Source organism: Bos taurus, chromosome 25 (genome assembly GCF_002263795.3).
Source record: "Bos taurus isolate L1 Dominette 01449 registration number 42190680 breed Hereford chromosome 25, ARS-UCD2.0, whole genome shotgun sequence".
NCBI classification, from domain to species: Eukaryota; Metazoa; Chordata; class Mammalia; order Artiodactyla; family Bovidae; genus Bos; species Bos taurus.
The window spans coordinates 2,981,265-3,007,246 of record NC_037352.1 but is presented as its reverse complement, the minus strand read 5'-3'; the positions used below and the strand labels follow the sequence as shown (position 1 = coordinate 3,007,246).

General features: G+C 51.2%; 2 protein-coding genes and 1 non-coding gene across 11 annotated transcripts in view; 1 reads left to right on the top strand and 2 right to left on the bottom strand.

Moving 5' to 3' along the window:
* Positions 1 to 7,701, top strand: part of TRAP1 (TNF receptor associated protein 1) — a 49,165-nt gene extending 41,464 nt beyond the window's left edge. For both annotated transcript variants that reach the window (NM_001038675.2, XM_024984824.2), the window contains 7 exons: positions 268 to 415; positions 1,844 to 2,029; positions 2,369 to 2,507; positions 3,109 to 3,194; positions 4,384 to 4,529; positions 7,204 to 7,276; positions 7,447 to 7,701. In NM_001038675.2, coding sequence (NP_001033764.1) covers positions 268 to 415; positions 1,844 to 2,029; positions 2,369 to 2,507; positions 3,109 to 3,194; positions 4,384 to 4,529; positions 7,204 to 7,276; positions 7,447 to 7,548 — 880 coding nt within the window. In that variant the 3' untranslated portion in view covers positions 7,549 to 7,701. The remainder of the gene's footprint in view (positions 1 to 267; positions 416 to 1,843; positions 2,030 to 2,368; positions 2,508 to 3,108; positions 3,195 to 4,383; positions 4,530 to 7,203; positions 7,277 to 7,446) is intronic.
* Positions 7,640 to 25,894, bottom strand: DNASE1 (deoxyribonuclease 1). 8 transcript variants are annotated; one of them, XM_059881158.1, is made up of 12 exons: positions 25,756 to 25,894; positions 16,909 to 17,334; positions 15,640 to 15,943; positions 10,369 to 15,041; positions 10,071 to 10,218; positions 9,647 to 9,735; positions 9,387 to 9,470; positions 9,027 to 9,142; positions 8,763 to 8,875; positions 8,519 to 8,673; positions 8,149 to 8,245; positions 7,640 to 8,005 (listed from the first exon to the last, which is right to left on the bottom strand). In XM_059881158.1, the coding sequence occupies exons 5-12, from the start codon at positions 10,215 to 10,217 to the stop codon at positions 7,958 to 7,960; spliced, it is 849 nt and encodes a 282-aa protein (XP_059737141.1). In that variant the 5' UTR covers position 10,218; positions 10,369 to 15,041; positions 15,640 to 15,943; positions 16,909 to 17,334; positions 25,756 to 25,894; the 3' UTR covers positions 7,640 to 7,957.
* MIR2383 (microRNA mir-2383) lies at positions 14,377 to 14,452 on the bottom strand. Its single transcript, NR_031246.1, has one exon. It is a non-coding gene; the product is annotated as a microRNA mir-2383 (primary transcript).
* Positions 25,895 to 25,982: the final 88 nt, after the last annotated feature.

Below are 25,982 nucleotides of genomic sequence, written 5' to 3'. Positions count from 1 at the left end.
TGTTGAACACAAGCTTGTTCATAATTGTGTTTTATGTGCTGTGGTGAAAATCCTGGTCCATAAATCTTTACCAGCTGAACCACAAGGTAAGCCCTAGGGGTTCCTGCCTCTAGGGGGCGCCTGTCTCCTTTACTGGAGTCAACGACAGGTCGCCCTTCCTTTCTGGGATGTCTTCACTCCTCTGATTATTAGGTGGCTCATGTCCTGCTGTTTGATGGTATTCTGTGAAAGTTGCTTTCTTGTAATAAATGCTTTTCTGTTCTGTAGAAAACTCCAGGGCGTTCTGCAGCAGAGGCTGATAAAATTCTTCACTGACCAGAGTAAAAAAGATGCTGAGAAATATGCCAGGTTTTTTGAAGATTACGGCTTGTTTGTGAGAGAGGGAATCGTGACCACAGCTGAGCAGGAGGTCAAGGTAGGGTCTGGGTCTCGGGCCTTCCTCTGGGCAGCCTTGGACTATGGAGGACACCGCTGAAGAGCAGACACCTGAGCTTCCTGGGACGTGAGGATGGCCAGCCACACTTCCAGGGGTTAGGCCTCTGGACCCCACAGGTGGTCCCGGCAGGCCCGGCTCCTCCAGGGCCCCTGCCTATGGCCAGAGGGGTGGAGGTGTGCGCCGTCTCCTCCCACAAGGGCCTGGGGGACTTGAGGTCACAGAAGCAGGGACAGGCCAGGTGCCTGGTTCATGGGTGGGGAGGGCAGCTCATGTGATGGGGCAGAAGTCCTTCAACACGGGCCAGGGGTCAGTTAACTGCATAATTACTTAAAAACAGTAAGATTGTTCCATAAACATTTTGGGGCCACTTTTAAGTTGTAATACAAAGGAGAGTGACTGACCACCTCAGGGGTCTCGGGTGCTTCTGCAGGCCGGGGAGGGTGGGACAGGGGCCGAGTGCCCAGGCTGCCAACCTGCACACCCCCCGAGCCCTTCTTACCCACATTGTCCAACAGCTCAGGCACCGCCTGCTTGGGCTCCACATGCACCCTCTGTGTCCATGGGAGCAGCACCCAGGTGGGGCCAGAGGCTTGTCTAAGCCCTTTATTGGTGTCTCGTGTTTGTTAGGATCTGTATCGAGCACCAGAGCATGAACTGAGCCTCTGCACCTAGAGCCTGGCTTGCCGGGTGGGCTCCCAGATCCCTGTCTGCTCCCCTTGCATCCGCGCCACATCACCCTCGTCTGAACTGTGCCCTTTGGGCACCGTGGTTTGTCAGATGAGGCGGTGGTGTAGATGCGGCAGGGTTTATCATCAGGGCACGACCAGGCCCTAGCCTGTTGCTGGTCCTCCGTCCTCATTGATGACTCCACCCGTGGTCACGTACAGGTCTCAGCCAAGCAGAGACAGACACACCCCTCCTTCCAGGGTCCGTTGTCCAAGTCACACACCTACTTTGGTTCACACACTGCTGTGAGGAGGGCTGGAGAGCGTGGACTTCACACTCCCGTGCCCTGCTCCGCGAGAGAAGGTCTGTGATTCGGGACAGAGGGAGGCTGCTGGGTCTAACAGCGGCTCTGTCACAGACAGGGCCTGGCCACTCCTGGGACCATGCACACAGCTCACCCAGAAAGGCCCACTCAGCGAGGCCCTGGGCAAGCTGGAATGGCCAGTGGGGGGGCCCAGGGGCCTGCACTGGAGTCCCAGGTCCCCCAGACCCCGGGTCAGCCCAGTGTGCCACCCCAGGCTGGGCTCCTGCAGCAGCTGCCTCGGCTGCAGATGCAGTGGGTCACCAGGCCAGCCAGAGCCGTCCTCCCTTACTGGAGGCCCTGAGGTCTGTGCCCCTCAGTCTGGAGGCTTCCAGAGCCGGGACCCGGAACTCCAGTGACCCGGCCTCTGCCGTCTGCAGGAGGACATCGCGAAGCTGCTGCGGTACGAGTCGTCAGCACTGCCTGCTGGGCAGCTGACCAGCCTCTCGGACTACGCCAGCCGCATGCAGGCCGGCACCCGCAACATCTACTACCTGTGTGCCCCCAACCGGCACCTGGCGGAGCACTCGCCCTACTACGAGGCCATGAAGCGGAAAAACACGGAGGTCGGTGAGCCGGGCGCCCCACACCTGTTCTCCCCTCCGGCCAGGTCAGAGGGCGGGGGCCCTGAGCCCTGAAGGAGGGGCATGCTCATTGGGAACTGACGGGCTGTGCGGGGACCGGGAGAGCTGCGCGGTGAGCCGTCCACAGGCAGAGGCGGGCCTGGGTCGCCTTCTGATCCCCTCTCTAGCAAGTGATGCGAGGGTCTCTCTGTGAACATCCTCCGCGTTCCTGCTCGCTGAGAGCTGTCTCTAAACCACTCACTTCATCCAGGAGGCCCAGGAGCCCCGCTCTGTCCTGGGCGGAGGCTTGCCCGCCTGATGACGCCGTCTCGGCCTGCACAGGTTCTCTTCTGCTACGAGCAGTTTGATGAGCTGACCTTGCTCCACCTGCGTGAGTTTGACAAGAAGAAGCTGATCTCTGTGGAAACAGACATTGTCGTCGACCACTACAAGGAGGAGAAGTTTGAGGATGGCGCCCCAGGTCAGCCTGATTCCTTGCCCTCCGGGCTCAGGTGTAGCTGGTGGCCTGGGGGAGGGTGGGGCCGAGCGGGCCCGGGGAGCTGGCACTGTTGGCCTCACGGCCTCTTCTGTGCTGCAGTGGTGGGTGTGTGTGGGGTTTTCTTTTCAATGTGTCTTCATAAGACTGATCAAGCTAAGAGAATCAGGAGTTTTAAGGCCCTAATAAAATATATGCATATGGGCCTCAGGCACCCAAAAAGCATCCTTTCTGAGGTATGAATTTATCAGCTGTATTTTATTTTTTAATATTTATTTGGCTGCACAACTGGCTGCTTAGTTGTGGCACCCAGGACCTTCAGTCTTCATGGCAGCATGCAGGGAACTTCTAGTTGCAGCATGTGGGATCTGGTTCCCTGACCAGAGATTGAACCCGGGCCCCCTGCATTGCGAGCGTGGAGTCTTAGCCACTGGACCACCAGGGAGGCCCCTTGTCCGCTTGCTTTTGGATGCAGAGCGTTTTGGTAGCTTCTGTGGTTGGCCGGTCAGTGGCTGGCAGAGTGGAGGGAGCCCACGGGGAGAGGGTTATGCAGACAGCCCGAGCTCACCCTTGTGCTTGCCTGTAGCAGGAGACTGCCTGTCAGAGAAGGAGACCGAGGACCTGATGGCCTGGATGAGAAATGCGCTGGGGTCCCGCATCACCGACGTGAAGGTGAGGCTCTGCAATGGGCCACCAGCCAGCCGCCGTGACCCTCCCTGACCACACAGCTGGCCAGCCTGCTGTCCCTGGGCTGCTGGCCTGGCAGGTGCTCTCCCAGCAGTGGTTGGAGCCATGGCGTGAGGTGGAGACCAGGCATGTCACTGCCACCCCTGCACTCGTGTGCCCTCTGCCATGTGTAGTCACATGTGCCCAGGGGTGCTGCTGATGCGAGACAAGCAAGCTCGGCTTTGCCTCCACTTTGTAGAGCAGATGGAACCAAGAGTGGAAGGTGAGCAGTTGAGGGTCTGGTGGGCAGAGAAGAGGGCTCCCCAGTTGGTCTGCCTGGTCCAGGCCTAAAGGGACTGCAGTAGCTGAGGATACAAGAGCTAACCATACCATCCTGCTTGGGTTCTTAGTGGGGGTCTGGGTGGGCTTTAATGAGCTAGGAACGCACCAGTCCAGCTCAAAGCTGCAAGAGAAAGAAAGTCACCAGAGAACAGGTATCACTGGCTGAGAGACATGTTCTGGCACAGCCGCAAGGGAGGGCAGGTGTCCGGATGGCTGAGAGCGGAGGGCAGACCCAGGGCCCTGTGGGAGGCGGCAGTGGGCCTCTGGGCCGCTGGGCAGGGAGTGAGGCTTCTTTACGCAGCGCACGTATCGTGTCCGTGCTCTGCAGCAGCGGCTCACTTAAGGTGGCCTGCGAGTGAGGCAGAATTCTTGTCCGTCTCCTATGAAGGAACAGGCACGGTGCTTCCCCAGGTCAGCAGGCTGTGGGCCCAGCAGGCCCAGAGTCTCTGGTGTTAAGTCAGGAGGCCTGTAGCCTGCAGGGCTGCAGGGGAGAAGGTGTATTTGATGAAATAAAGGCCAGAGGGAGCCGCAGGGCAGGGCCGGTGAGAGCACTCTCTTGGAAGGACAGAATTAAGGAAGAGAGGCAGAGCCTGGAGACACAGGGTCGCTGTAGGACATAGAGGTAACACCAGGCATGATGGACCCTGGAGGCTAATTGATAGGTTAGAATTTGGCGGCTTTGGAGTGTAGATGAGGAAAGCTCCCAAGCAGCATACAGTCAGGCCTCCTCTCCTTAGAGGGTGATGGGGAGACAGGGAGGAAGGTGCACTACTATCCTGGCTTGTCACCTGGGGAAGCCTCGTATCTGTCAAGACCCTGCCAGGGCTCCCCTCACCTCTGGCCGTGCCTGTAGGTGACTCTCCGGCTGGACACCCACCCTGCTATGATCACGGTGCTGGAGATGGGAGCTGCCCGGCACTTCCTGCGCATGCGCCAGCTGGCCAAGACCCAGGAGGAGCGCGCACAGCTGCTGCAGCCCACGCTGGAGATCAACCCCAGGTGAGGCCGCTGGGGCCTGCGTCCCTCGATGCCCATCGAGGAGCATGCGTGCCCGTTTCTGACCTACCAGGTATTCTTTGAGTTGTATGAATCCGTGTTCTTTCACTTATAATACATAGACAAGTACATGAGCTAATGGATAGTATGGTTAATATTTATAAACACTCACATTTAAGAAAATTGGACCTTGCCTGCACCCAGAAGCTCCTGTTTTCCTCCCACTAGAATTGTCCTGCCCCCCAGGGGGAGCCACAGTCCTGACTTCGGGTACTTGTGCATTGTTAGACACAAGCTCAGTTCTCTGTTTCTGAGCGGCGTGTGAAGGGACCCCTGTGCAGCCTCACTTTCTTCGGTCAGCCTGTAAGCCCACCCCGTGGCGGGGTGACTGTGGTTTGTGTTCATAGCTGAATCGCATTCCGGGTATGAGTCTGCTCGGCACAGTAACTGTTCTGACAAACCCTGGGGTAGTTTCTGTTCAGAGGCTGTTGGGAGCAGGTTGCTCTGAACGCCTGTCCTCCACCTGGGGCACAGGTGAGTCTCCGGGGCACGTGCCTAGGCGTGGAAGGGCTGTGTCCTCAGGTGGGCTGGACCAGGCCCAGGACTTCCAGAGGGCAAAGCGTCAGAACCCGGTCCTGCGAGTGAGCCTTGGGCTTGGCTTTCTCTCAAAAACACCTTCTTTGTATATTTCATCAGCTGCAAATATCTTCACTTACTTTTCACCTGTCTGAAGGTATCTTCTAAAGAGAAATTCTTTATGTAATTAATTTTAATATAATCAAATGTATGCCTGTCTGCTGCTTTCTGGGGTCTTAGGAAATCTCTATTTCAGACACGTTTCTTCCCCTATGTGCCTTTCGTGTTCGTGGAGCCTATCTGGGATCCGTGTCGGGGGTGGGCAGGGGCACACGTCAGCTTTCCTGGACTGTTAACTGCTTAGTCTCCCCACTCCTGCTGCTCTGTGCTGCCTTCTCAGATGAGTATTTTCTTCTTTAGCATTCTTGTATATTTTTTATAGTTATTTGATGTCTTTTTTATTTGGTATTTTGAAATTTCATTTTCTAACTGTTGCTGTTGTATATGGAGGCATTTTTTGTTTTGGAAACTTAACTTTGTATGCAGCAGTAATTTTTTAAATGAAGTACCTAAGCCACCAAAAATGTTAGAAAAAGTCCATAGTTTCCCACCAGAGTCACTACCCTATTGATATATTTCTTTTGGACTTTAAGCTATGGGAGCTTTGTTTTTTAATATAATATGTGTCTGATTTTTTAATTTACCACCTTAGCATATTTTTCCTCCTTTTTAAGCATTAATTTCCTTAAAACTATTCGGGAGTAGGGAAAGGTGCCTTTTCCAGCTTCTGAGCCAAATTACTAGCCACACGATTACCAAGTTGAAGATCTGAATTGGCTCATGGCTGGCCACGCAAAATGTCAAGGGCCTTTCCACAGCCACCCCGGTTGGCAGGTAGGCATAAGTGATACAGGCCTGCGTAATGGGTGCATGGCTCCCAGTGCTGACCCAGCAGAGATGGGCACTGACTGGATACCCACTGGCTTTAACTAGTTCTGGCACAAATGTGGTTTTATAAGATAGCTGTGCAGAGGGCTCATTTTCTATTGCCAGAAGACTCTTAACTCATTTGCTCTAAAATTTGTTTATATGCTCTTGAGTCTTTAGACTTCTCAACCATATGGAGTTCGTGGTGGGACACCTCCAGTGTGGGGTCCTCACCTTGCAGATGTTTGCTGCTGTAAACAGCGCTGGGAGGGAGGGAATCGCAGAGTGTCAGACGGGGCACCATGGACACTGCCGCTGTCCTTGGTACCTTCCCCCAATGCTTTCAGTTTTATCAAACACCTTCCTTTCTGCCATTCAAAAAATGAAGATTATACCTTATAATTTTGATGTTTCCTATTGTAGTTTTTCCTCTGCAGAAAAAATTTCAATTTTTATGTAGCCAAGAGTCTTTTCTTTCTGACTTCTATGTTTGTATATAGTCTGAAAGGCTTTCTTTCCCCTTTGAATATTATAAAACACTTCTTCCCTGTTTTCTAGTATTATACTTTGCTTTTAGTTTTTACATTTAATCCTTGATTGGTCTGGAGATTATTTTGGTTCTTGGTTCAAGGAATCACACAGGAGGAAACTTGCTTCCTGGGTGCTGCCCAGTTATCGTGTCTTATCAGGTATTAATAAAATTGCTGTATGAATTTGACCATTTATACACTGTCCACTTTGCACTATTACCATTTCATTTTCCAGAACTAAACTACTTGATTATTGGGACCTCCTCCTCCAATTTCTTCTGATCTTCCATGTTTACTTTTCTTTATGAATTTGGTAGATTTTTTTTAAGGAATAAGAATATAATTTAAGGAAAGTTTCACTTCTGTGGTCCACTTATCCAAGAATATGTCTTTTTGTATGTTAAATTCGACTTTCCTTACCTCAGGAGTATATAGTTTTTATATTAGTATCAAAACTTTTGCCAGGTTTTCTGGGTATAAAGTTTTTGTGGTTTTTTTCTGACACTGAACTATTCTTTATTACCCTTTTTGTTATTGCATGTTCTAACAACCCCAGCATTTCAGAAAAGTCACTCCAGATCACAAGCCCTTGTGCTCGGTGTGCACCCCCAGCTCTGAGCTAACGTGTGGTTTCCGTGTTGCAGACACGTTCTGATCAAGAAGCTCAGTCAGCTGAGAGACAGCGAGCCTGACCTGGCCCAGCTGCTGGTGGATCAGGTGAGGCTGCTGGAGCGGGTGAAGAGCAGGCTGAGGCTTTGAGGTTTCCTTTAAAACCCTGTTTTAAACAGAACAACTCTCTTCCCTTCTTCTCTTTGCATTTGAGGTCCCTGGGTTGGACCCAGGTCTTGCTCCCCCTCCCACTGACAAGGTGCTGCCCTGCCTTTCAGATCTACGAGAACGCCATGATCACAGCGGGACTCATCGACGACCCTCGACCCATGGTTGGACGCCTGAACCAGCTGCTTGTCAAGGCCCTGGAGCGACACTGATGGCCGCAGACAAGGGGACAGACGCAACCGTGGGGCAAGGCGGCCTGCAGCCAGTCACTAGGGAGTAGGGACACACACAGGAACGACTGGGTGCGTGAATGACAACACCCCCTTTTGAGCTTTATTTAAATTAAAAGGCATTTCTTAGTTTTAGACTTTCTTTCCAGACTGAGAAAGTGGGGTGCTCTGGTGACACGACCGCCACACTTACAATGGAAGTGGGCCAGGTGAGGAAAAGCCTACCTTCCATCCCTCTCCTCAAATTCCAGCTGCTGTGGGGTAGTTGAGGGCACACGGGGACGAACGGCACTGGGTTCCTTAAGCTCCGCCCTCCGCTCTTAACTGTGACGGGTCAGTTGTTGTCTTCAGCTCCCAGCGTGGGGCAGAGGTTCTGGACCCCAGAAGGGACTTATGTCAGCGTCACCTCCACCGGGTAATGGTCACTGATGGCCAGGGCCTGTGGGAAGACAGCAGTGAGCGCAGGGACCCCAGACACCTAGTCGTCTATGGTCGTGCGCCTGAGGTGGGTCAGGACTGGCCCAGAGCCATTGGTTTTCTCAAGTCAACAAAAAAAGCAGTGTGTCCAGGAAAGATACTTACCATCTCATTGCTCAGTCCGTATGCAGCTTGGAAGTCAAAGGGAGCGGCCGAGCCAGGAACCACAGAACTCTGGAGCAGAGACCCTGCGACCACGATCCTACAGTAGCAGACACAAGAGCCCAGGGTGTGACAATCTGCACTTGTCACACAACACCAACCACGCTTAAATGCCACTGTGGAGTTGGTTGGGCCCCGGCTCAATGTTGCCCCAAACTGCACACCGCTGACCAACCTCCATTATCTGCCAGTGTCGTATTCTCCCTAAATGTGCTCCAACCCAAAACTAAGAAATGCCTTTCCTAAGTCAGGAGGGTGAGTGTCCGGTCTTGGGAAGCACTTCTGAAGCTAGTCGCAGAGGCACCCCGCTCACCTGTCATAGGCGCAGTTCGTGGACGTAGCCGTGGTGTCGGCACTGTCAGGAATCAGCCACTGGAAGGTGGAGCTCGTACGCAGGCGGATGGATGACCACTGCGAGGAGGTCACGTAGCTGCAGTCAGCATTGAAATCGCCCATCAACATGACATCCTGCCAGGAGACAGCCATGGGTTGGCCCAGGGCACGATGCACGATGGAGGCCCCCAGAGCCCAAGGCGGGGGCAGCGGGGAGGGCTCACGTTCAAGTGCCACTTCTGCTGGACATCCAGGTAGACATCGTAGAGAGAATTAATCTCAGCCACTGCGTCCGATGGGGCCGAGTGCAGGGCAACAATGGCAAATTCCTTGACCTCTGTGGAGACAGCAGAGTGGATGTTGGCTGGGGTAGAGGACAACTGAGACACCCCCCAAGTGTGGACGTCTTCCTAAGTAACTTCAGTGTAAGACCAAAGGGGCTGTGGGGTGCAGCACAAGACCAGCGTGTCCGGGGTGGGCGCACTCACTGGTGGAGTGGGATGAGAACTTGACCACAGCGGGCTCCCGGCTGAAGCTGTCGTTCCCGCAGGACTCGCAGCCGTCGTCGTACTGGTAGGTGTCCAGCACGGACACCTTGTTGGGTCTGCAGAAGGCCAGGCCGGAGGGTGGTCAGCCTGGGCTCAGACACCACGCAGACCCACTGGCACAGAGCTCCCACCAAGGCCTCCTGCCTCTGCATGGGCTGAGGCCTCAAGGGGCACAGCCCAGCTCAGACCCCTGCTCTGGGGGCCCCAGTTCTTGCCCTCAAACCTGAGGGGAGGGCCCACGGGCTCTAGGCGACATTGCAGCCTCCCGTGTGCTCGTGAGGCGGAAGCCTGCAATGTTACCTGAACAGAAAGAGGTAGCGCTCCTTGTAGCTGTTGCGGCCCAGCGGCTCACTGACCACATAGTGGTAGGTGTTTGGGTCATCCCTGGATTGAGGAGACAAAGGTCCCAGTCAGAAGTTGGTGGTAGGGCAAGTCCCAGGGACCTACCCAACACCTGTGTCCCTACGGCCAGGCTGACCTGGCACCGTGCCCGGGAAGAGACAGTTGCCATCGTCCCCCTCCCCGCCCCCCCCGGCCTCCTGGGACCCCACTTCACCCACTGGTTGAGATAGTCCAGGAGCTTCCCCACAGCCACCAGGTGGCTGTCTCTGACCTCCTGGATGAGGACGATGTCGTAACGACGCACGATCTGGGGACAAGGCCAGAATGTTGCTGAGCAGGCAGGCGGAGACCCATGTGTCCGAGCCTGCCTGCTGTGGGTCCCGGGGCTGAGCTGCTGCCCCCACCCCGGACACTCCCTGTCACAGCCTAGCCTGGGACCCTAATACCAGCCATGAACAGCATGGCAATAACAAGGGCTCGTCCCCCTGACTGACAGGTGGGCTGAGACCTTGATGCCCCCCCATTACCACCGCTGCCAGTCACCCTCAGGACTGACCACCGGCCCAGGATTCCCAGGGCCTGTTAGATGGCCCACTTCCAGCTTCCCCACCCTGAGGGCCCTGGGGACAGATCTGGACCTACCCGAACAATGTAGCTGGCGAGCGTAGCATTGGACATCTTGGTCTCCCCAAAGGTGCGGATGTTGAAGGCTGCTATCTTCAGGGACAAGCCCAGCTGCAGCAGACCAGCGAGGGCGAGCAGCAGCCCCATCAGCCTGGTGCCCCTCATCCTGGAGCAAGAGGTAGAGCCACAAGTGGGCTGGAGCAGCAGACTGGGCACCCTTTCCTCCCTGAGCCCAGCTGGACAGAAACAGACGAGGGCAAGAGCCAGATGCTTAGGTCCACGTAATGGGCCCTAGATCTCCTCACCCCTCACCCACCAGTAGATGAGCTCCACGAGGGTCGCCAGCCCAGGAAACCCCTGGCAGTGCAGTGCCAGCTCACTGCCCTTCGTGCTCCAGACACTCCCTCCACGGGACTGGCTAGGGTTCTCACGGTCGGGCGTCCACCTATGGGCCACAAGTCACCCAGCCCTTGGGGCACCGGGCACACTCACCTGAAACCTTTCACAAAGAATTCTGCCAAGAACTGGTATTCTTCAGTACCAATTTTCTCCTTTGGCTGCTTAAATTAATACAAAGCGAAACACAAGCGGGAGCTGCTACAGCTCTACACAGGAATGTTCATCCCACCTGGGGTTTTAAAGGTTCAGGCAGCTGTGCCCTTTCCCAGGGCATCACCTGGAGGACGTGGAACAATAGCCCTGCCTGTGTGCCTTTCTCAGCAGGTGGGTGACTGGCATGTGTTTATTTTGAGAGGCACAGGTCCTTGCTTCTGTAAAAAGCACCTGATGATATTTGCACTTGATTTTAAAAAGTCATTCAATACAGCCAAAGGCTCTTTGGCTTTTGCACATGTTGCTCTCCCAGGGATGGGGAGCAGGTGCCCTGAAGGGCAGGGCCCCAGCAACATTCCGGTTGCAGGATCTGAGGTGACCTTGGCGCCAGCACAAAGCTCAACTGTGCCTGTTGCGAATGGAGCCCATGGCGGTGGCTCTGTTCCAGAAAACCCTCTCTCCCCAACTCCAGCCCCACTTCCCGACCTTTCCCTGTGGGGGCTTCAGGGTGGTGGGCACCAGGAAGGGGCAGGGGCTGCAGAGCCCACCTTAACTGCTAGCAATGGAGAGCCTGTGTGTCCAGGTGCAGGTGACAGGAGCAGGTCACAAGAACACGGAAAGGCAGCAGATCAGGGTCAGGCCTTGGGTCCAGTCATTTCTTCTTGGAATCCTTTGCTTTCCTTCCCATTTGTATTCACTTCCTGTGGCTACTGCAACAAGTCACCACAAACTTGATGGCTTAAAACTATAGAAACTTATTGTCTAATAATTTCAGAGGTCAGAGATCCAAATCACTTCACTGAGCTGAAATCAAGTGTCACAGGCTGCACACCCTCCGGAGGTTCTGGGAGGCCCTTTCGCCCTCTTCAGCTTCTGGAGGCTCCTGGTGTCCTTGGCTGTGGCTGCATCAGTTCACTGCCTTCTGTGTCGGTTCTTCCTCCTCAGAGAAGTAGGTGAGTGAGTGTAGGGTCCTCCCAAATAATCTGGGACCATCTCCGTATTATGAGATCCTTTTTGGCTGTGTGATGTTTCCAGGGATTAGGACATGGATGTATCAGAGGCAGGGTGGCATTATTTAGCCCATCACCCCATCAATGGCGGCTCTGCCCCGTTAGGGAGAGGCTGTGGTCTCCAACAACAGCCCTGCAAGTAGGAAGGCTGGGTCCCTCCCTGGAATGGAAAGGCCTTGCTGTGGCGGGCGTGTGGGGTTTGTGTGTGCAGGGCCACAGGGGACTGGGGTTCAGGGAGCAGGAGTAGTCTGAGAAGAGCAGTCTTCAAGGACCAAGGTCAAAATCACAGAAGTGTCATGAAGGAGGACACGGGGGATTAAAAACAACTCGAAGTAAACCAAGACCAGAACCCCCTGAAGTAATGAGAACATGCTGATGGACAGCTCTGGCAGTCAGCAGGAGTGCTAGTCAGCTTGAAACGGCATCTACAACGCAGGGTCACGTGGCCTTGCCCTCAGGCTGCCAGGACCCGCCCCCTGCAGCCTTTTGCTAAGGTTGGACTGCTGACTCTCCTGTTTAAAATTTTTTTAAACAGTTTAAGACTGCAAGAGGATCAAAATCAAGATTCTAACCACTAACCAAGTCCATCAATGCATCCAGAATAGGTGCCTGCCTTCCATGGATTTCTTCCATGGACACACAGGTGCACATCTTTGAGGGGAGCACGGGAATAAACCAGTAGGTGGCACAGCCGTGGCTCACACAGAGGGTACCTGGACCCCCCGCCCAGTTTTCAGGGACACAGGCACCCCATCAACCAAACACTGCCCCGTACGTGCCAAGGAGCTGCCCTCCCTCACCAACCTGCCAGAGAAAAGGTCCCGACTATGGCCTCACTTGCACCAAGTGCCCAACTCTGCTGCCACACCAGCGGCCCTAAGTTAGGCCCACAAGAGAGGCAGGCAGCTCAGCCCGGGAAGAGCCCAGCCAAGAGTCAGGGGTGTGGGGCCCAGTCCAGTCTCACCCACTGCACCTTTGACCACTCTGAACCTCAATATCTTCGACTCTAAATAAAACGGGGATAAATCCATCACTGTTTTCCTCTTAACTTTGTCTTAAGGATCAACAGATAGAACAAAAAGATCATCTCACATCTTAAAGCTTCATCCTATCCTAAACCACCACTTCCCTGGTGGTGTAGTGGCTAAAACTCCACGCTCCCCACGTAGAGGTCCTGGTTGGATCCCTAAACAAGATCCCACGTGCCGAAACGAAAAGATCCTGCATGCTAACTAAGACATGCAGCCAAAAAAAAAGACCCAGTGAGTGCCCCCAAGAACTTGGGGGTGGAGGGGCGTGACCTGCACACCAGCATGTGGCCCAGGAGACGAAGGTCCTCAGGCCCAGGGACAAGAAGCGCACGAGGCAACAGGGCACGGAGGCGCCCGCAGCGACCTGCAGGCACAACAGGATGCGTTTTACTTTTGGGGAAACAGTGATACTAGACATCTCAACACTCCGGCGCTTCAACATGACATCTTGCTACGTTGCTTTGTGTGGTTTCATGTCTGCAAAGCTAGGTTTCTGGCAGTTACAGTAAAGGCAATTACTGCGTAAGTCAATATGGAAAAGGCAACAAGGGTAAGCATGTCCAGTCTGATTCCAAAATTCAAGAAGAGCCTGAAAGGCAAACGTTCCACTCCTAAGTAATTACGGTTACTTAAAAATGCAATGAAAAAAAATTACGTTTACATTATTTTCCAAATGTCTATTATAAGTTGTTAGGATATAAATACTATACTTAAACTGTATGGACTTAACTATTTAAAAATGTTACTTCTTTGGCCTGTGGGTCCCTTAAAATATTTACTGACCTTAACTAGGGGTACTCTGAGAGTCTGGGACCCTCTAACACACACAATGGGGGTGCCCCCTCCCACGATGGCCCTCGCCTGCCCAGACGCCTCAGGCTCACCTGAGTCCCTGCCTTCCCTCGGCTCCACCCGCTCTGGTTCTGCAGCGCCCGTGCCTGCCCTTCCCTGAACACAAGCAAACGCGCCCACTGGTCTCCCCGCTCCCAGAAACTCTCCCCACAGTCCAGTCTCCACACAGCACCCACGCATCTTGTCATCAGATCACCCTATTCCCCTTAGACTCTGTCATGGGTTCCTCCTGTCCTTTAGGGGAAAGCAGGCGCCTACCGGGGCTAGGCGATGCGAGCTCAGGGCCCCACTTTGCCCCCAGGGCTGCCCAGGTTCCACTCACGGCCCCGCCCCAGGGAGGCCGCCCTCCCCGACCTGACCCTCCACCAGCATGGCCCCACTGTCACCTTTTCCATGACCCTTATCACTGCTTTTCTTTCAGTGTGTTTGCTCTTACCTGCTTACACTCACTGAAGGCCAGCCTCCGCACTATTAACAGAACATAAGCTGCACAGGAGCAGGGACCTCGTCTGTCTCATCCCTGAAAGATGCCTGAATGGTAGAGGCCCTGAGCTCGCCTGCCCCACCTCCCACACGAGAGAACGTCCCCTCCTCACGGAGCCCCCCCGAGAGAACCCGGCAAGGCCTCCTGTCCTGAAGCACAGGGGACACTGCAGGGCGTCCAGGCGGCTTCTGGACACTCGGCCTGGACCGATCAGAAGCTCCCAGGAGCCAGTGGCTGTTGCGCCTGCCCTCAGCCAGATCTGACGTGGATCCTTCACTCCCCTCAAGAGGGGTATTCGCTGGCCCCAAGCCAGCATTCTGGAGGACGAAGGCTTCCGTCTTTTACCCGAGATGGTCAGTGTCTCTATTGGGACACCACTCTAATCAGGGTCCAACAGACGGTGTAGGTCAGCAGTCATCACTCAGCTCAGCCACTGGCCTTGGCCCATGACCCCACCTTAGCTCACCGTCCCTCATGAATTTATTTCTGTTCATTATAAGGAAACCATTAACCCAGGATGGAAAGTTTCTCAGAACTGCATGTGCATGAATTGCTATAATCCACAACAGTTTCAGAGTCACGCTCAGCACAGCCCCACCCTGCCCCCTCACCCAGCTACGCCAGTGCCCACTGTGCCACTGCCACAGGCCACACCTGGGCTCCATGGCCCACCGGCCTGAGTGCCAACGTGCGCACCTTCTGCACGTCACAGACAAGCCTCCCCTGGCTCCTCATCCTACCAGAGGCATTTTCCAGGGTGTGTGCTGTGAAGACTGGCATGCCTTTAGCCTGAGCCCATGAACAAACAGGCTCAGGTTCCTGATGCCTGAGGCCCTGAAAGATTTAACTAGAGTCACAGAGCTCTACTGACTAGACTCCCAGTAAGCTGGTAACATTTCCAACAAGGCTGAGTGAAGAGCGTCCCCCAAACCCCCAAGCCCCCTCAGTCTCTCCCAAGCACAGAACGCCTCCTCAGCAGGCTCTCCCCCGATCCAGCGGGTCTCCAGAAGGGTTCAGAGTCCAGGACAGTGTGGGCAGTAGGAGCCGGTCATGGCAGGGTCTGCAGAGAGATTTTCTACTGATTTATCTTTCAGCTCACTGGTCCTTTCTTCAGCTGTCTCTCATCTACTTTTAAATCCACCTAACTGAATTTTAAATTTGTTATTGTACTTTTTCTCTTTTAGAATTTTCAATCTTTTATGAATTCTAATTCTCTGTGAAACTCTCCATCTTGCCTGTTTCAATGTTAATCAGTTATTTTAAACTCTATGTCCGCCAACTCCAGCATCTTAGTCTTCTGTGGGTCTCTCACTTTTTCCTTTCTGTCCCATTTATCAGGGTACGTAGCGACTAGACGCAGAGTCAGGCGCTATGTGTCACAGACGGGAGAGGCCGGGACGGGGTCTCCCTCCAGGGGGCAGTGGAGGGGGCCGGCCACCCAAGGTCTGAGCGGAGAGACTGGCATTTTTTGGGCTGTTCCTCCTGGCAGGCTCTCAACTCTTCCTGGCACCATGAAACTGCCGAAGACCCAGCTGTGCTCCATACGCACCTTCTGCCTCTCTGGCCTCCTCCCTCTCAGGGATCTCCACCCTCAGGTCCCACTGCCTCCGCAGCTCCCAAGCCCCCAGAGCTCAGTCTCCCCAACCCCACAAGATTACCTGCGGCTCTGCTGGGTTCTCTGCCTCTGGGCAGCTGCCCCTGCCCAGCCCCCAAGAGTGCTGGTAGAGGAAGCAGACTCAGCTCTGCAAGCTCCCCTCTGCGTTGCGGGCCCCAGGGCAGCGCTCCAGTCCTTTGAGCAGGTGCCTCGAGTCTGCAGCAGGACCGGTCTGCTGGGAGCAGTTCCATAGCCGGGAGCAGTCTGTCTGTTACCTGGAAGGCGTCACTGAAGTAGAGAGCTGGAGGCTCTGGTGGGTAACTAGGCAAGCTGGTCTGACTAGCAGGCTGTGCGTGGACATCTCTGAGCTAAAAAGCAAGAGAAAAGCAAGCCAATGAGAGACGATCAGAAGGAAACAGACCATCCTCTCTGCCCAACCAAGTCTTTGGGACTGAAGATCTCTGTATCCTGTTTGAAACCTAGAGTATTTGTTCTCATCACCCCAGTCCTAAAGGTGAAGACGGCGCAGGGCAAGGACGCAGCAATGCTGTGCCCTATGGGCTGTCCTGCGGCCCCTCAGAGAGCGGCAGCACCTGTCCTGAGCTGAGGTTCCCCACCTCGCTCCTAGAGAAGGGGCCTTGGGGCCTGCAGGCAGCTAACTCTGAGCCTCTTTCCTCTCTGGGGACTCTGGGCCAGGTAAGCGATGCTATTTTCTGAAAACTCTGAGTACCTGAGTGCTTCCCCCCCGGGACCAGCCTGGGGCTTCTCTACAGACACTAGAGGGTTTCATACTGACGGTCTCCACACAGCTGTCCCGGGGCTCCTGCGTCAGGGCCTCTGCTCTGCTCCTACCCCCAGACCGCAGGGCCTGTCCCTCCCTTAACTCGAGCCTCTGCCCAGACGCCACCCACCACGCACCCCACTCAGCAGCAGGCTTTGCCCCACCACCGTCTCCTCCACCCTGCTCACTTTCTCCTGCCCACAGTCACATCCAACACCCGCTGTACGGTCAGCCTCATGCCACTGGGGCCAACGCAGCAGCACCTGAGCGCGGCCTGGCTGAGTGAAGAGATGAAGGACAGTCAGCGGCCTGCTGGACAGAACCAGGGCTTTAGTTGCTCCAGCCTCTTCAGCCCATTTAAGTGCGAGCATCTCACACAAGAGGAACCCAACGTGGTCCTCCCAGATGACTGAGTAAAGGAACAGGCTTCTGCACTGGGCCAGGCTCCTCAGCCTGGCAGAGATGTCCGCCTCCTCGGGAACTCCAGGGCTCTGGGCAGTGGCACTGATCGTACCCCCTGTCTATACCAGCTTAGAAAACACGTCCACTTACCTGTGAGGCTGGCTTTCCAGACGCCTTCCCCAGGGCCTGCATAAAAGCATAGTCGCGGGTCAAGGGACAGGGTCTCAGGCAGGAGCAGCAATGACCCCAGGAGACCAGGAATGAGTCCAGTCCGGCTCACTCCAGCCAAAGCCAGAGTGGCCTGAGGTGGGTGGCCTTGTCGGTCCAGGTCCCCACTGCCCAAAGACTGCTGAAGTCGTAGTAGGCCGAGGAGGAGGCCTGTGCAAATGCCTCGATAACCAGTTGTTTCCTCACTTGGGCTCCTATGAGGAGACACTGATCTTCGCAGGAGCCTCAGCCCACAAATGACACAGCACAGGAAGATGCTGAAATGCAAATCTGCTGCAGGAACGAACCAAGCTGCCACTGTGTCACTCCCTCAGCCTGTGCTATCTCGCTGGTCCCATTCACATGTGACTAGTTTAAAAAGAAGGGAAAAGGGAGCGTTAATAATGTCAGCTGAGCGATAGGACACCTAGCTGTCCTGAAATTTCATCAAGCTCCTGACAGGCTGCTTCATTTGTATGCTTTACTCACTTTATTCAAGACAGAGTAAGAGGGGCCCCTAAACAATGAGAAAACCAGGCAAGAGGTGGTGTGATGTGTTTTCAGCCAATGGGAAAGTGCAAGACAAGGATCCAAGAGAGAAGGGAAACCAAGACACGGGGCCCAGTGGTTTGGGGTGGGAGGGCACGTGTGGGGCACCCCTGCAGCTTGAGGGATCTCAGTTCCCTGACCAGGGAGTGAACCCAGGTCCATGGCAGTGACTGTGTCAAGTCTTCCCCACTGGACCTCCAGGGAACTATGGGCTCTGTGACCAGCCACAGCCGGTGTGGGCTCCAGGCTACAGGGAAGGGAAACACAGACCCAGCTGTCCTGTGAGTGGAGGAGACACCCGGGAGGTCAGGGAGGCCCAGGTGGCTAGAATGTGTGGAACAGAATATCGGGGAGCAGGGACTGTAAAGAAAACAGAGCTCCAGGATCTACAGAGCACCCCCTCAAGTCTTCAGCTAAAGACAAGTTTGCAGCTGTGTGAGAAAAACTGTGAGGAGGCTGGAACAAGAATGCCTGGAGAGGAGCGGACAGAACAACCTCCAGAGCTCACACAGAAACGAGAATAAACTGTGCCCCCACAAGCCACCAGGGAACGGCTCCCTCATTCACACAGTACTGCCTGGCATCCCCAGAAGGGCTTCACCTTCAGTAATGAGGCCAAATTATCTGTACACCACAGGCAGCTCTGGATCACCCTAACACAGCTCAGGAGCAGTTCTCTAAAGGATCAACTGATGACAAGAAACTTAACTGCATGCCAGACCAAGATAAATACTATTTGAAGGAATACGACAAAACAACATAAATACATAATGTCTAGTATCCAATAAGGAAATGGGCAGGTCTATTGGTCAGGGGACAGAAACCACAAGGTATTTTAAACAAGGGGAGTTTAGCATAAAGAGCTATTAACTATTTACAGGAACTGACTAAAATGAACCCAAAGGTACAAAATACTCTAGGGTGCAGAGAGGATTCAGAGCTGGGAGACAGCAGTTTACGGGATGGTGCAGTTCACCAGGCTGAGAACCATCTGAGACGCTGCCAACACAATCAGCCCGGAAGCTGTCTGCAGAGAGTTCTGCAAAGCCCCCAGGGTGGAGGGGCTGACGAACTCACCAGAAAGCTGCCAGGAGACCAACTCAGGTACCCGCGGAACATGCCTGGCAGTGCCTGTCCCCTTTCAAATATATGAAGAGCCTCATCACTGGCTCTCAGGCGAGTGCTGCTGAGTTGGTCGCTAGGACAGTGCCTGGAAGGTGCCACAGAAGCTCTTTAGGGCTATGCCAATGTCACAGAACAGGAATGAGCAAAGAGCAAAGCACCAGACACAGGCCCTTTCTCCTTCAGCCCCTCCAATGACAAAGGCTGGCATCAGGCTAGCTGGCAAGGAGGGTAACGCTCCACTATCACAAGCAGGCAATGAAGGGCGGACAGACCAGGCATGTGAAAAAGAAGAAAATATGGCTTATGACCATAAGAAAAAGCAATCAACAACAACTGACCTAGAAGTGACAGATATAAAGGAATTATCAGACAAGCACATGCTTCATATACTCAGGAAAGTAGAGGGAATATGACCATAATGAGAGAAACGGAAAATATAAAAAGGCCTAAATGGAACTTCTAGAGATGATAATAATAACTGAAATATAAAACACACAGTCTGGGATGAACAGCAGATCAACACTGAAAAAGATCATACAACTCAAAAACAGCAACTGAAAACTGTTCAAAGAAAGGGCATCGAGGAAAAAAAGGCATCAAACACCAACAAGCAATCCAATGTACACGAATTGGAATCCCAGAAAAAGGACAAGGAGGCTCTTTAGTTCTTTTTCATTTTCTGCCATAAGGGTGGTGTCATCTGCATATCTGAGGTTATTGATATTTCTCCCAGAAATGAAGCTTCTGCTTCCTCCAGCCTGGTATTTCACATGATGTACACTGCATATACGTTAAATAAGGAGGGTGACAATATACAGCCTTGATGTACTCCTTTCCCATATGATCACTACAAAAATGTACACAAAAATGTATCACTACAAAAAATCAACTAAAGGCCGATCGACACATGAAAAGATGCTCAACATCAGTCAGTCATTATTAAAGAAATGCAAATCAAAACTACAATGAGGTATCATCTCACACCAGTCAAAATGGTCATCATCAAAAAAATCTACAAACAGTAAATGACAGAGAGGATGTGGTTGGTGGGAATGTAAATTGATGCAGCCACTATGGAGAACAGTAGGAAGATTACTTAAAAAACTAAGACTAAAACTATCCTATGACCCAGCAATCCTACTAGTGGGCATACACACTGACAAAAACACAATTCAAAAAGACAAGTACCCCAATGTTCACTGAAGCACTATTTACAATAGTCAGGACACGGAAGCAACCTAGATGTCCACTGAAGGGTGAATGGATAAAGAAAACTGGAAAATCCACAATATGTGGAAGTTAAACGACATGCTCTCATACAACCAACAGGTCAAAAAGGAAATCACAAGAAAAATTAGAAAGCACACCGAGACCAATGAACACACACACACCAGAACCCTGGGATGCAGCAAAAGCAGTGCTAAGAGGGAAATTCACAGCTATGAATGTTTCCATTAAAAAAGAAGAAAAGTATCAAAGTGATAGTCTAACTTACACTTTAAGGAAATAAGAGAAGAAGAGCAACTAAACCAAAGCTAGCAGGAGAAAGGAAATAATAGAAGAGTATAGCATCAATAAACAAAGAAAAGAAAAAGAGAGACCAGTTGTATTTCTACACACTAACAATGAACAATCCTAAAAGGAAATTAAGAAAACAATTCCACTAAAATAACATCAAAAAGATTTAAAGTACTTGGGAATAAATTTAACCAAGAAAGTGAAAGACTTAACACACTGAGAAGTAAAGCATCATTGCTAAAAGCAATTGAAAAAGAACACACCGAGACACAGAAAGACGGCATACCCACGGGCTGGAAGCTTTAGTCAGATGCTCAGCTCAGTTCAGTCGCTCAGTCGTGCCCGACTCCTTGCGACCCCATGAATTGTAGCACACCAGGCCTGCACCACCCAAAGTGATCTACTTATTTATGCAATCCCTATCAAAATCTCTGTGACTTTTTTTTTCACAGAAATAGAAAATCCTATCTTATGGTTTTCCATATGGATTATCAAAGGAACTCCCCCGCCCCGCCAAAGTATTCAAAACCACCTTGAAAAAGGATAAAGTTGGAGGTCTCACACTCCCTGATTTCAAAACTTTGTCCAAAGCTACAGTAATCAACAACAGCGTGATACCAGCATAAAGACAGATGCACAAACTGCACAACTTCGGGACTGGCAAGGATTTCTTGGATATGACACCAAAATCACCAACAAAACAAAATACAGCTAAATTAGATTTCATTAAAATTAGAAACTTTTGTGCAAAGGACCCATCACAAAACTGAAAAGACAACCACAAAATAGGAGAAAATACCTGGAAATCATTTATCCCATTAGAGTCTGGTATTCGGAATATATAGAGAACTCCTACAACTCAACAACAAAAAACAACCAAATTTTTTAAATGGGAAAAGAAAAAAGCTTTTTGTAATGGGCAAAGAACTTGAATAGACATTTCTCCAAAGATAAGCAAATAATCCATAAACACATGAAAAATGATGACTATCATTAATCAGGAGAGAACTGCAAATCAAAACTGTGATAAACTATCACTACCTTCCCATTAGAATGGCTACTATATTTTAAAATTATAAGTTTTATAAGGATGTGGAGAAACTGGAATCCTTATGCACCTCTGATAGGGATGCAAAATGGTACAGCCACAGCAGAAGACAGTATTGAGATTCTTCAAAAAAATTACACAGAATTACTATGATCCAGCAACTTCACTCCAAGGTACCCAAAAGAACAGAATGATGAGAAAGTTCTGAAAATGGATAGTGTGTGGGTTGTGGTGATGGTTGTACAACAACGTGAAAGCATTTAATGTCACTGAACTGTACACTTAAAAATGGTTGAAATTGTAAAGTTTATATTACATATATTTTATCACAATGAAAAACCATACAGCTAACAGTATACTTAATGGGAGAAATTAGATGCTTTCTCACTAAGATCAGGAAGAAGGTAAGAATGTCTATCCACCACTCCCACACATCATCATACTGGAAGTCCTAGGTAATACGACAAGAAAAGGAGATAAAAGTTACACAGATCAAAAGGGAAGAAATAAAATAATCTTTAAACAGAGATGACATGAATTATCTATGTAGAAAATACCAAAGAATTAACAACAACAAAAAAACCTCCTCGAACTAATAAATTACTATGACAAGGTTGGAAATATAAGATTAATTGACAAGGGTCAACTACTTTCTTATCTACCAGCAACAGGACTTCTGGTTTCTAGTTCCACATGTAAGGAGATCAGAAGTCACCACTCTGTCCTGACAAGTAGTAAAAAGCTGAACTGACTGAAAATCAACAACTTTTCTTGGATCCGTAAAGAGGACACAGGGCAAATCACTGTCTCCAAGAGACAGACACACGAATACAAGAACCTTAAATGCACATTACTAAGTGAAAGAAGGCAATCTGAAAAGCCTAGTTGCCCGTTTCCCTGGTAGCTCAGATGGTACAGCATTTGCTCACAATGTAGGAGATCCAGGTTCGATCCCTGGGTCGGGAAGATCCCCTGGAGAAGGAAATGACAACCCACTCCAGTACCCTTGCCTGGAAAATTCCATGGACAGAGGAGTCTGGCAGGCTACAGTCCATGGGGTAGCAAAGAGTCAGACAGGACTGATCGACTAACACACACATACACACACCATCTGAGTGTGATCAAGGGAGAGCGGGGCTCCCGTATTCTGCCCAGCCCCTAACTCATGGGACGGAGGCCCTCTCTTGGGCTGGGTATTCTGAGAGTACTGCGGCCCTGACCATGCTCATCCCAGCTCACAATGTGGCAGATCCACACCAGAGGCGAGCTGAGTGGCCCCCAGGCTGCTGCCTTCCCTCTCCCACAGAGTGCTCAGCAGTAGCAGTGGAATGTCACTCAGAGAGCAATTCACCACTGTTCTACCCACAGCTCTACAGCCCTGGCTTACAGATTTTTGCCTGGGGTAGAAATAGGCCAGAAAGCACTGACTCCTAATTTCCTCCAAAGGAACTGATTTCATTTGCAACAGAGAGGGAATCAGTTCAAGCTCAAAGGTGCTCTCAAGAAAGTAGAGGGTGTGGTGAAAGGCAAGCGGCAGGAGAGTAAAGATAGAGGCTGAACCACAGATGATGACACTACACACTACACCACCAGATGGTCAGTACCTAAATCAGACTGATTATAATCTTTGCAGCCAAAGATGGAGAAGCTCTAAACAGTCAGCAAAAATAAGACCTGGAGCTGACAGTAGCTCAGACCATGAAGTCCTTACTGCAAAATTCAGACTTAAAGTAAGTACTAAAAACCATTAGGTCATTCAGGTATGACCTAAATCAAATTTATGATTATATGGTAAAGTGACAAATAGATTCAAGGGATTAGATCTGACAGAGTGCCTAAAGAACTACGGACAGAGGTTAGTGACACTGTACAGGAGGCCATGATCAAAACAGTCCCAAGAGAAAGAAAAGCAAAACGGTTGTCTGAGGAGCCCTCCAAATAGCTGAGAAAAGAAGAAAAACGAAAAGCAAAGGAGAAAAGGAAAGAAATACCTATCTGAATGCAGAGTTCCAAAGAATAGCAAGGAGAGAGAAGAAAGCCTTCTTAAGTAAACAATACAAAAAAAAAATAATAGAGGAAAACAACAGAATGGGAAAGACTAGAGATCTCTTCAAGAAAATTAGAGACACCAAGGGAACATTTCATACAAAGATGGGCTTAATAAAGGACAGAAACGGTAAGGACCTAATAGAAGCAGAAGATACTAAGAAGAGGTGGCAAGAATACAAAAAACTGTACAAAAAAAGGTCTTGATGATCCGGATAACCAAGACGGCATTGGTCACTCACCTAGAGCCAGACATCCTAGAGTGTGAAGTCAAGTGAGCTTAGGAAGCATTACTACAAACAAAGCTAGCGGAAGTGATGGGATTCCAGCTAAGCTATTTCAAATCCTAAAAGATGATGCTGTGAAAGTGCTGCACTCAACATGCCAGCAAATTTGGAAAACTCAGCAGTGGCAACAGGAATGGAAAAAGTCAGTTTTCATTTTGATCCCAAAGAAGAGCAATAACCAAAGAATGCTCAAACTACCACACAATTGCACTCATCTCACATGCCAGCAAGGTAATGCTCAAAATCCTTCACACTAGGCTTCAAACAGTACATGAACCGAGAACTTCCAGATGTACAAGCTGGATTTAGAAAAGGCAGAGGAACCAGAGATCAAATTGCCAACATCCATGGATCATCAAAAAAGCAAGAGAGTTCCAGAAAAACACCTACTTCTGCTTTATTGACTATGCCAAGGCCTTTAACTGGGTGGATCACAACAAACTGGAAAATTCTTAGAGAGATAGGAATACCAGACCACCTGACCTGCCTCCTGAGAAATCTGTATGCAGGTCAAGAAGCAACAGTTAGAACTGGACATGGAACAACAGACTGCTTCCAAATGGGGAAGGGAGGACGTCAAGGCTGTATATTGTCACTTTGCTTATTTAACTTATATGCAGAATACATCATGTGAAATATCAGGTGGAATGAAGCACAAGCTGGAATCAAGATTGCTGGAGAAATATCAATAACCTCAGATATGCAGATGAGGCCACCCTTATGGCAGAAAGGAAGAACAACTAACTAAAGAGCCTCTTGATGAAAGTGAAAGAGGCGAGTGAAAAAGCTGGCTTAAAACTCAACATTCAGAAAACTAAAATCATGGCATCTGGTCCCATCACTTCATGGCAAACAGATGGGGAAACAATGAAAACAGTGAGAGACTTTATTTTCTTGGGCTCCAAAATCACTGCAGATGGTGCCTGCAGCCATGAAATTAAAAGACACCTTACTCCTTTGAAGAAAAGCTATGACCAAACTAGACAGCATATTAAAAAGTGGAGACATTACTTTACCAACAAAGGTCCATCTAGTCAAAAATATGGTTTTTCCAGTAGTCATGCATGGATGTGAGAGTTGTGCTTTTGAACTGTGGTGTTGAAGAAGACTCTTGAGAGTCCCCTGGACTGCCAGGAGATCCAACCAGTCCATCCTAAAGGAGATCAGTCCTGAATATTCACTGGAAGGACTGATGCTGAAGCTGAAACTCCAATCCTTTGGCGATCTGATGTGAAGGACTGACTCACTGGAAAAGACCCTGATGCTGGGAAAGATTGAAGGTGGGAGGAGAAGGGGACGTCAGAGGATGAGCTGGTTGGATGGCATCACCAATTGGACAGACATGAGTCTGAGTACCCTCCAGGAGTTGGTGACGGGCAGGGAAGCCTGGAGGGCTGCAGTCCATGGGGTCACAAAGAGTCGGACACGACTGAGCAACTGAACTGAAGTGACGGTTCCACAATCTTGGGAATATACTAATAACCAACACTGTGAGCGCGGATTTTATGATATGTAAATTATAACTTAAACAAACAAACAAACCTAACTGTATCAGTTCGCCAACAAAACTCCTCCTCCTCCTGTATTCGTCACTTCAGTAACCGAAACCACATTCCCAGAAACTTAGAAATTCTTTTCCAGAAACCCACAAGTATTAACAACTAATTTGGTCACGGCAATTCAAACGCCTCAATATGTCACCTTTCCCCCAACTTCAACTCCTAAACGCAGGACGCCCTCATTTCTCGCCTGCATCACCGCAGCCTCCTGATGGGCCTCCAGGCTTGCCTCTCCAGAGCAACCTTCACACTGCAACTAGAAACCCCTTTAAAAACAGTATCTATGTTGGCTCCCAGGGACCCCAGGTTGAAGTTCGAACCCTTAATACGACTTATAAGGTCTCTCAGACTTCAGTCCGCGGCGACCCTCTCCGGCTTCACGAGCCCCTCAAATCCTAACAACGCGCACCTGGGAGCCTGGAGAGGGCGGGCATCGCTTCACCTCGGCCCCCGCCCGTTCGGGGCCTCAACCTGCTCGCAGGCGTCTCCGGGAGGAAGCCCGCGCTCGGTCCCTCGGCTCCGAAGGTCTGGCGCCCCCGTTTACCTGTCGGCTCCTGAGGCAGATGCGCTCTCAGGGGCCGCCAATGAACCCGCATACATTTCCCGTGTGAACCGTAGTGCACCCAAATTTCAAACTGCGGCGGAGCCCGAAACTCACCTCGACTCTTCCTCAACACTTAGTAGACTTCGCCGGGAGCCGCCTACCTAACCTCGGGGCGCGGTCCTCTGGCGCCGCGCTCCGCCTTGGTCCCGCCCGGCGCGCTGGAGGAACGCTCTTAGTCGCGCGCCCCGGCCGCAAAGCAGGATGGGACGCGAGCCTCCAGGATCCCTCTGCGCCCGCGCAGCCGCAATTATCCGCCGCGCATGCGCAGGGGCTTGGGTCGC

What these genes read in the sequence shown, in the direction of transcription:
- DNASE1 (XM_059881158.1), bottom strand. Translation starts at nt 10,217, where the DNA reads ATGAGGGGCACCAGGCTGATGGGGCTGCTGCTCGCCCTCGCTGGTCTG. An exon ending in CGCTACCTCTTTCTGTTCAG is followed by an intron (nt 9,143 to 9,386) that starts GTAACATTGCAG and finishes GGCCTTCTGCAG; the next exon opens with ACCCAACAAGGTGTCCGTGC. An exon ending in GTTCTCATCCCACTCCACCA is followed by an intron (nt 8,876 to 9,026) that starts GTGAGTGCGCCC and finishes CTGTCTCCACAG; the next exon opens with AGGTCAAGGAATTTGCCATT.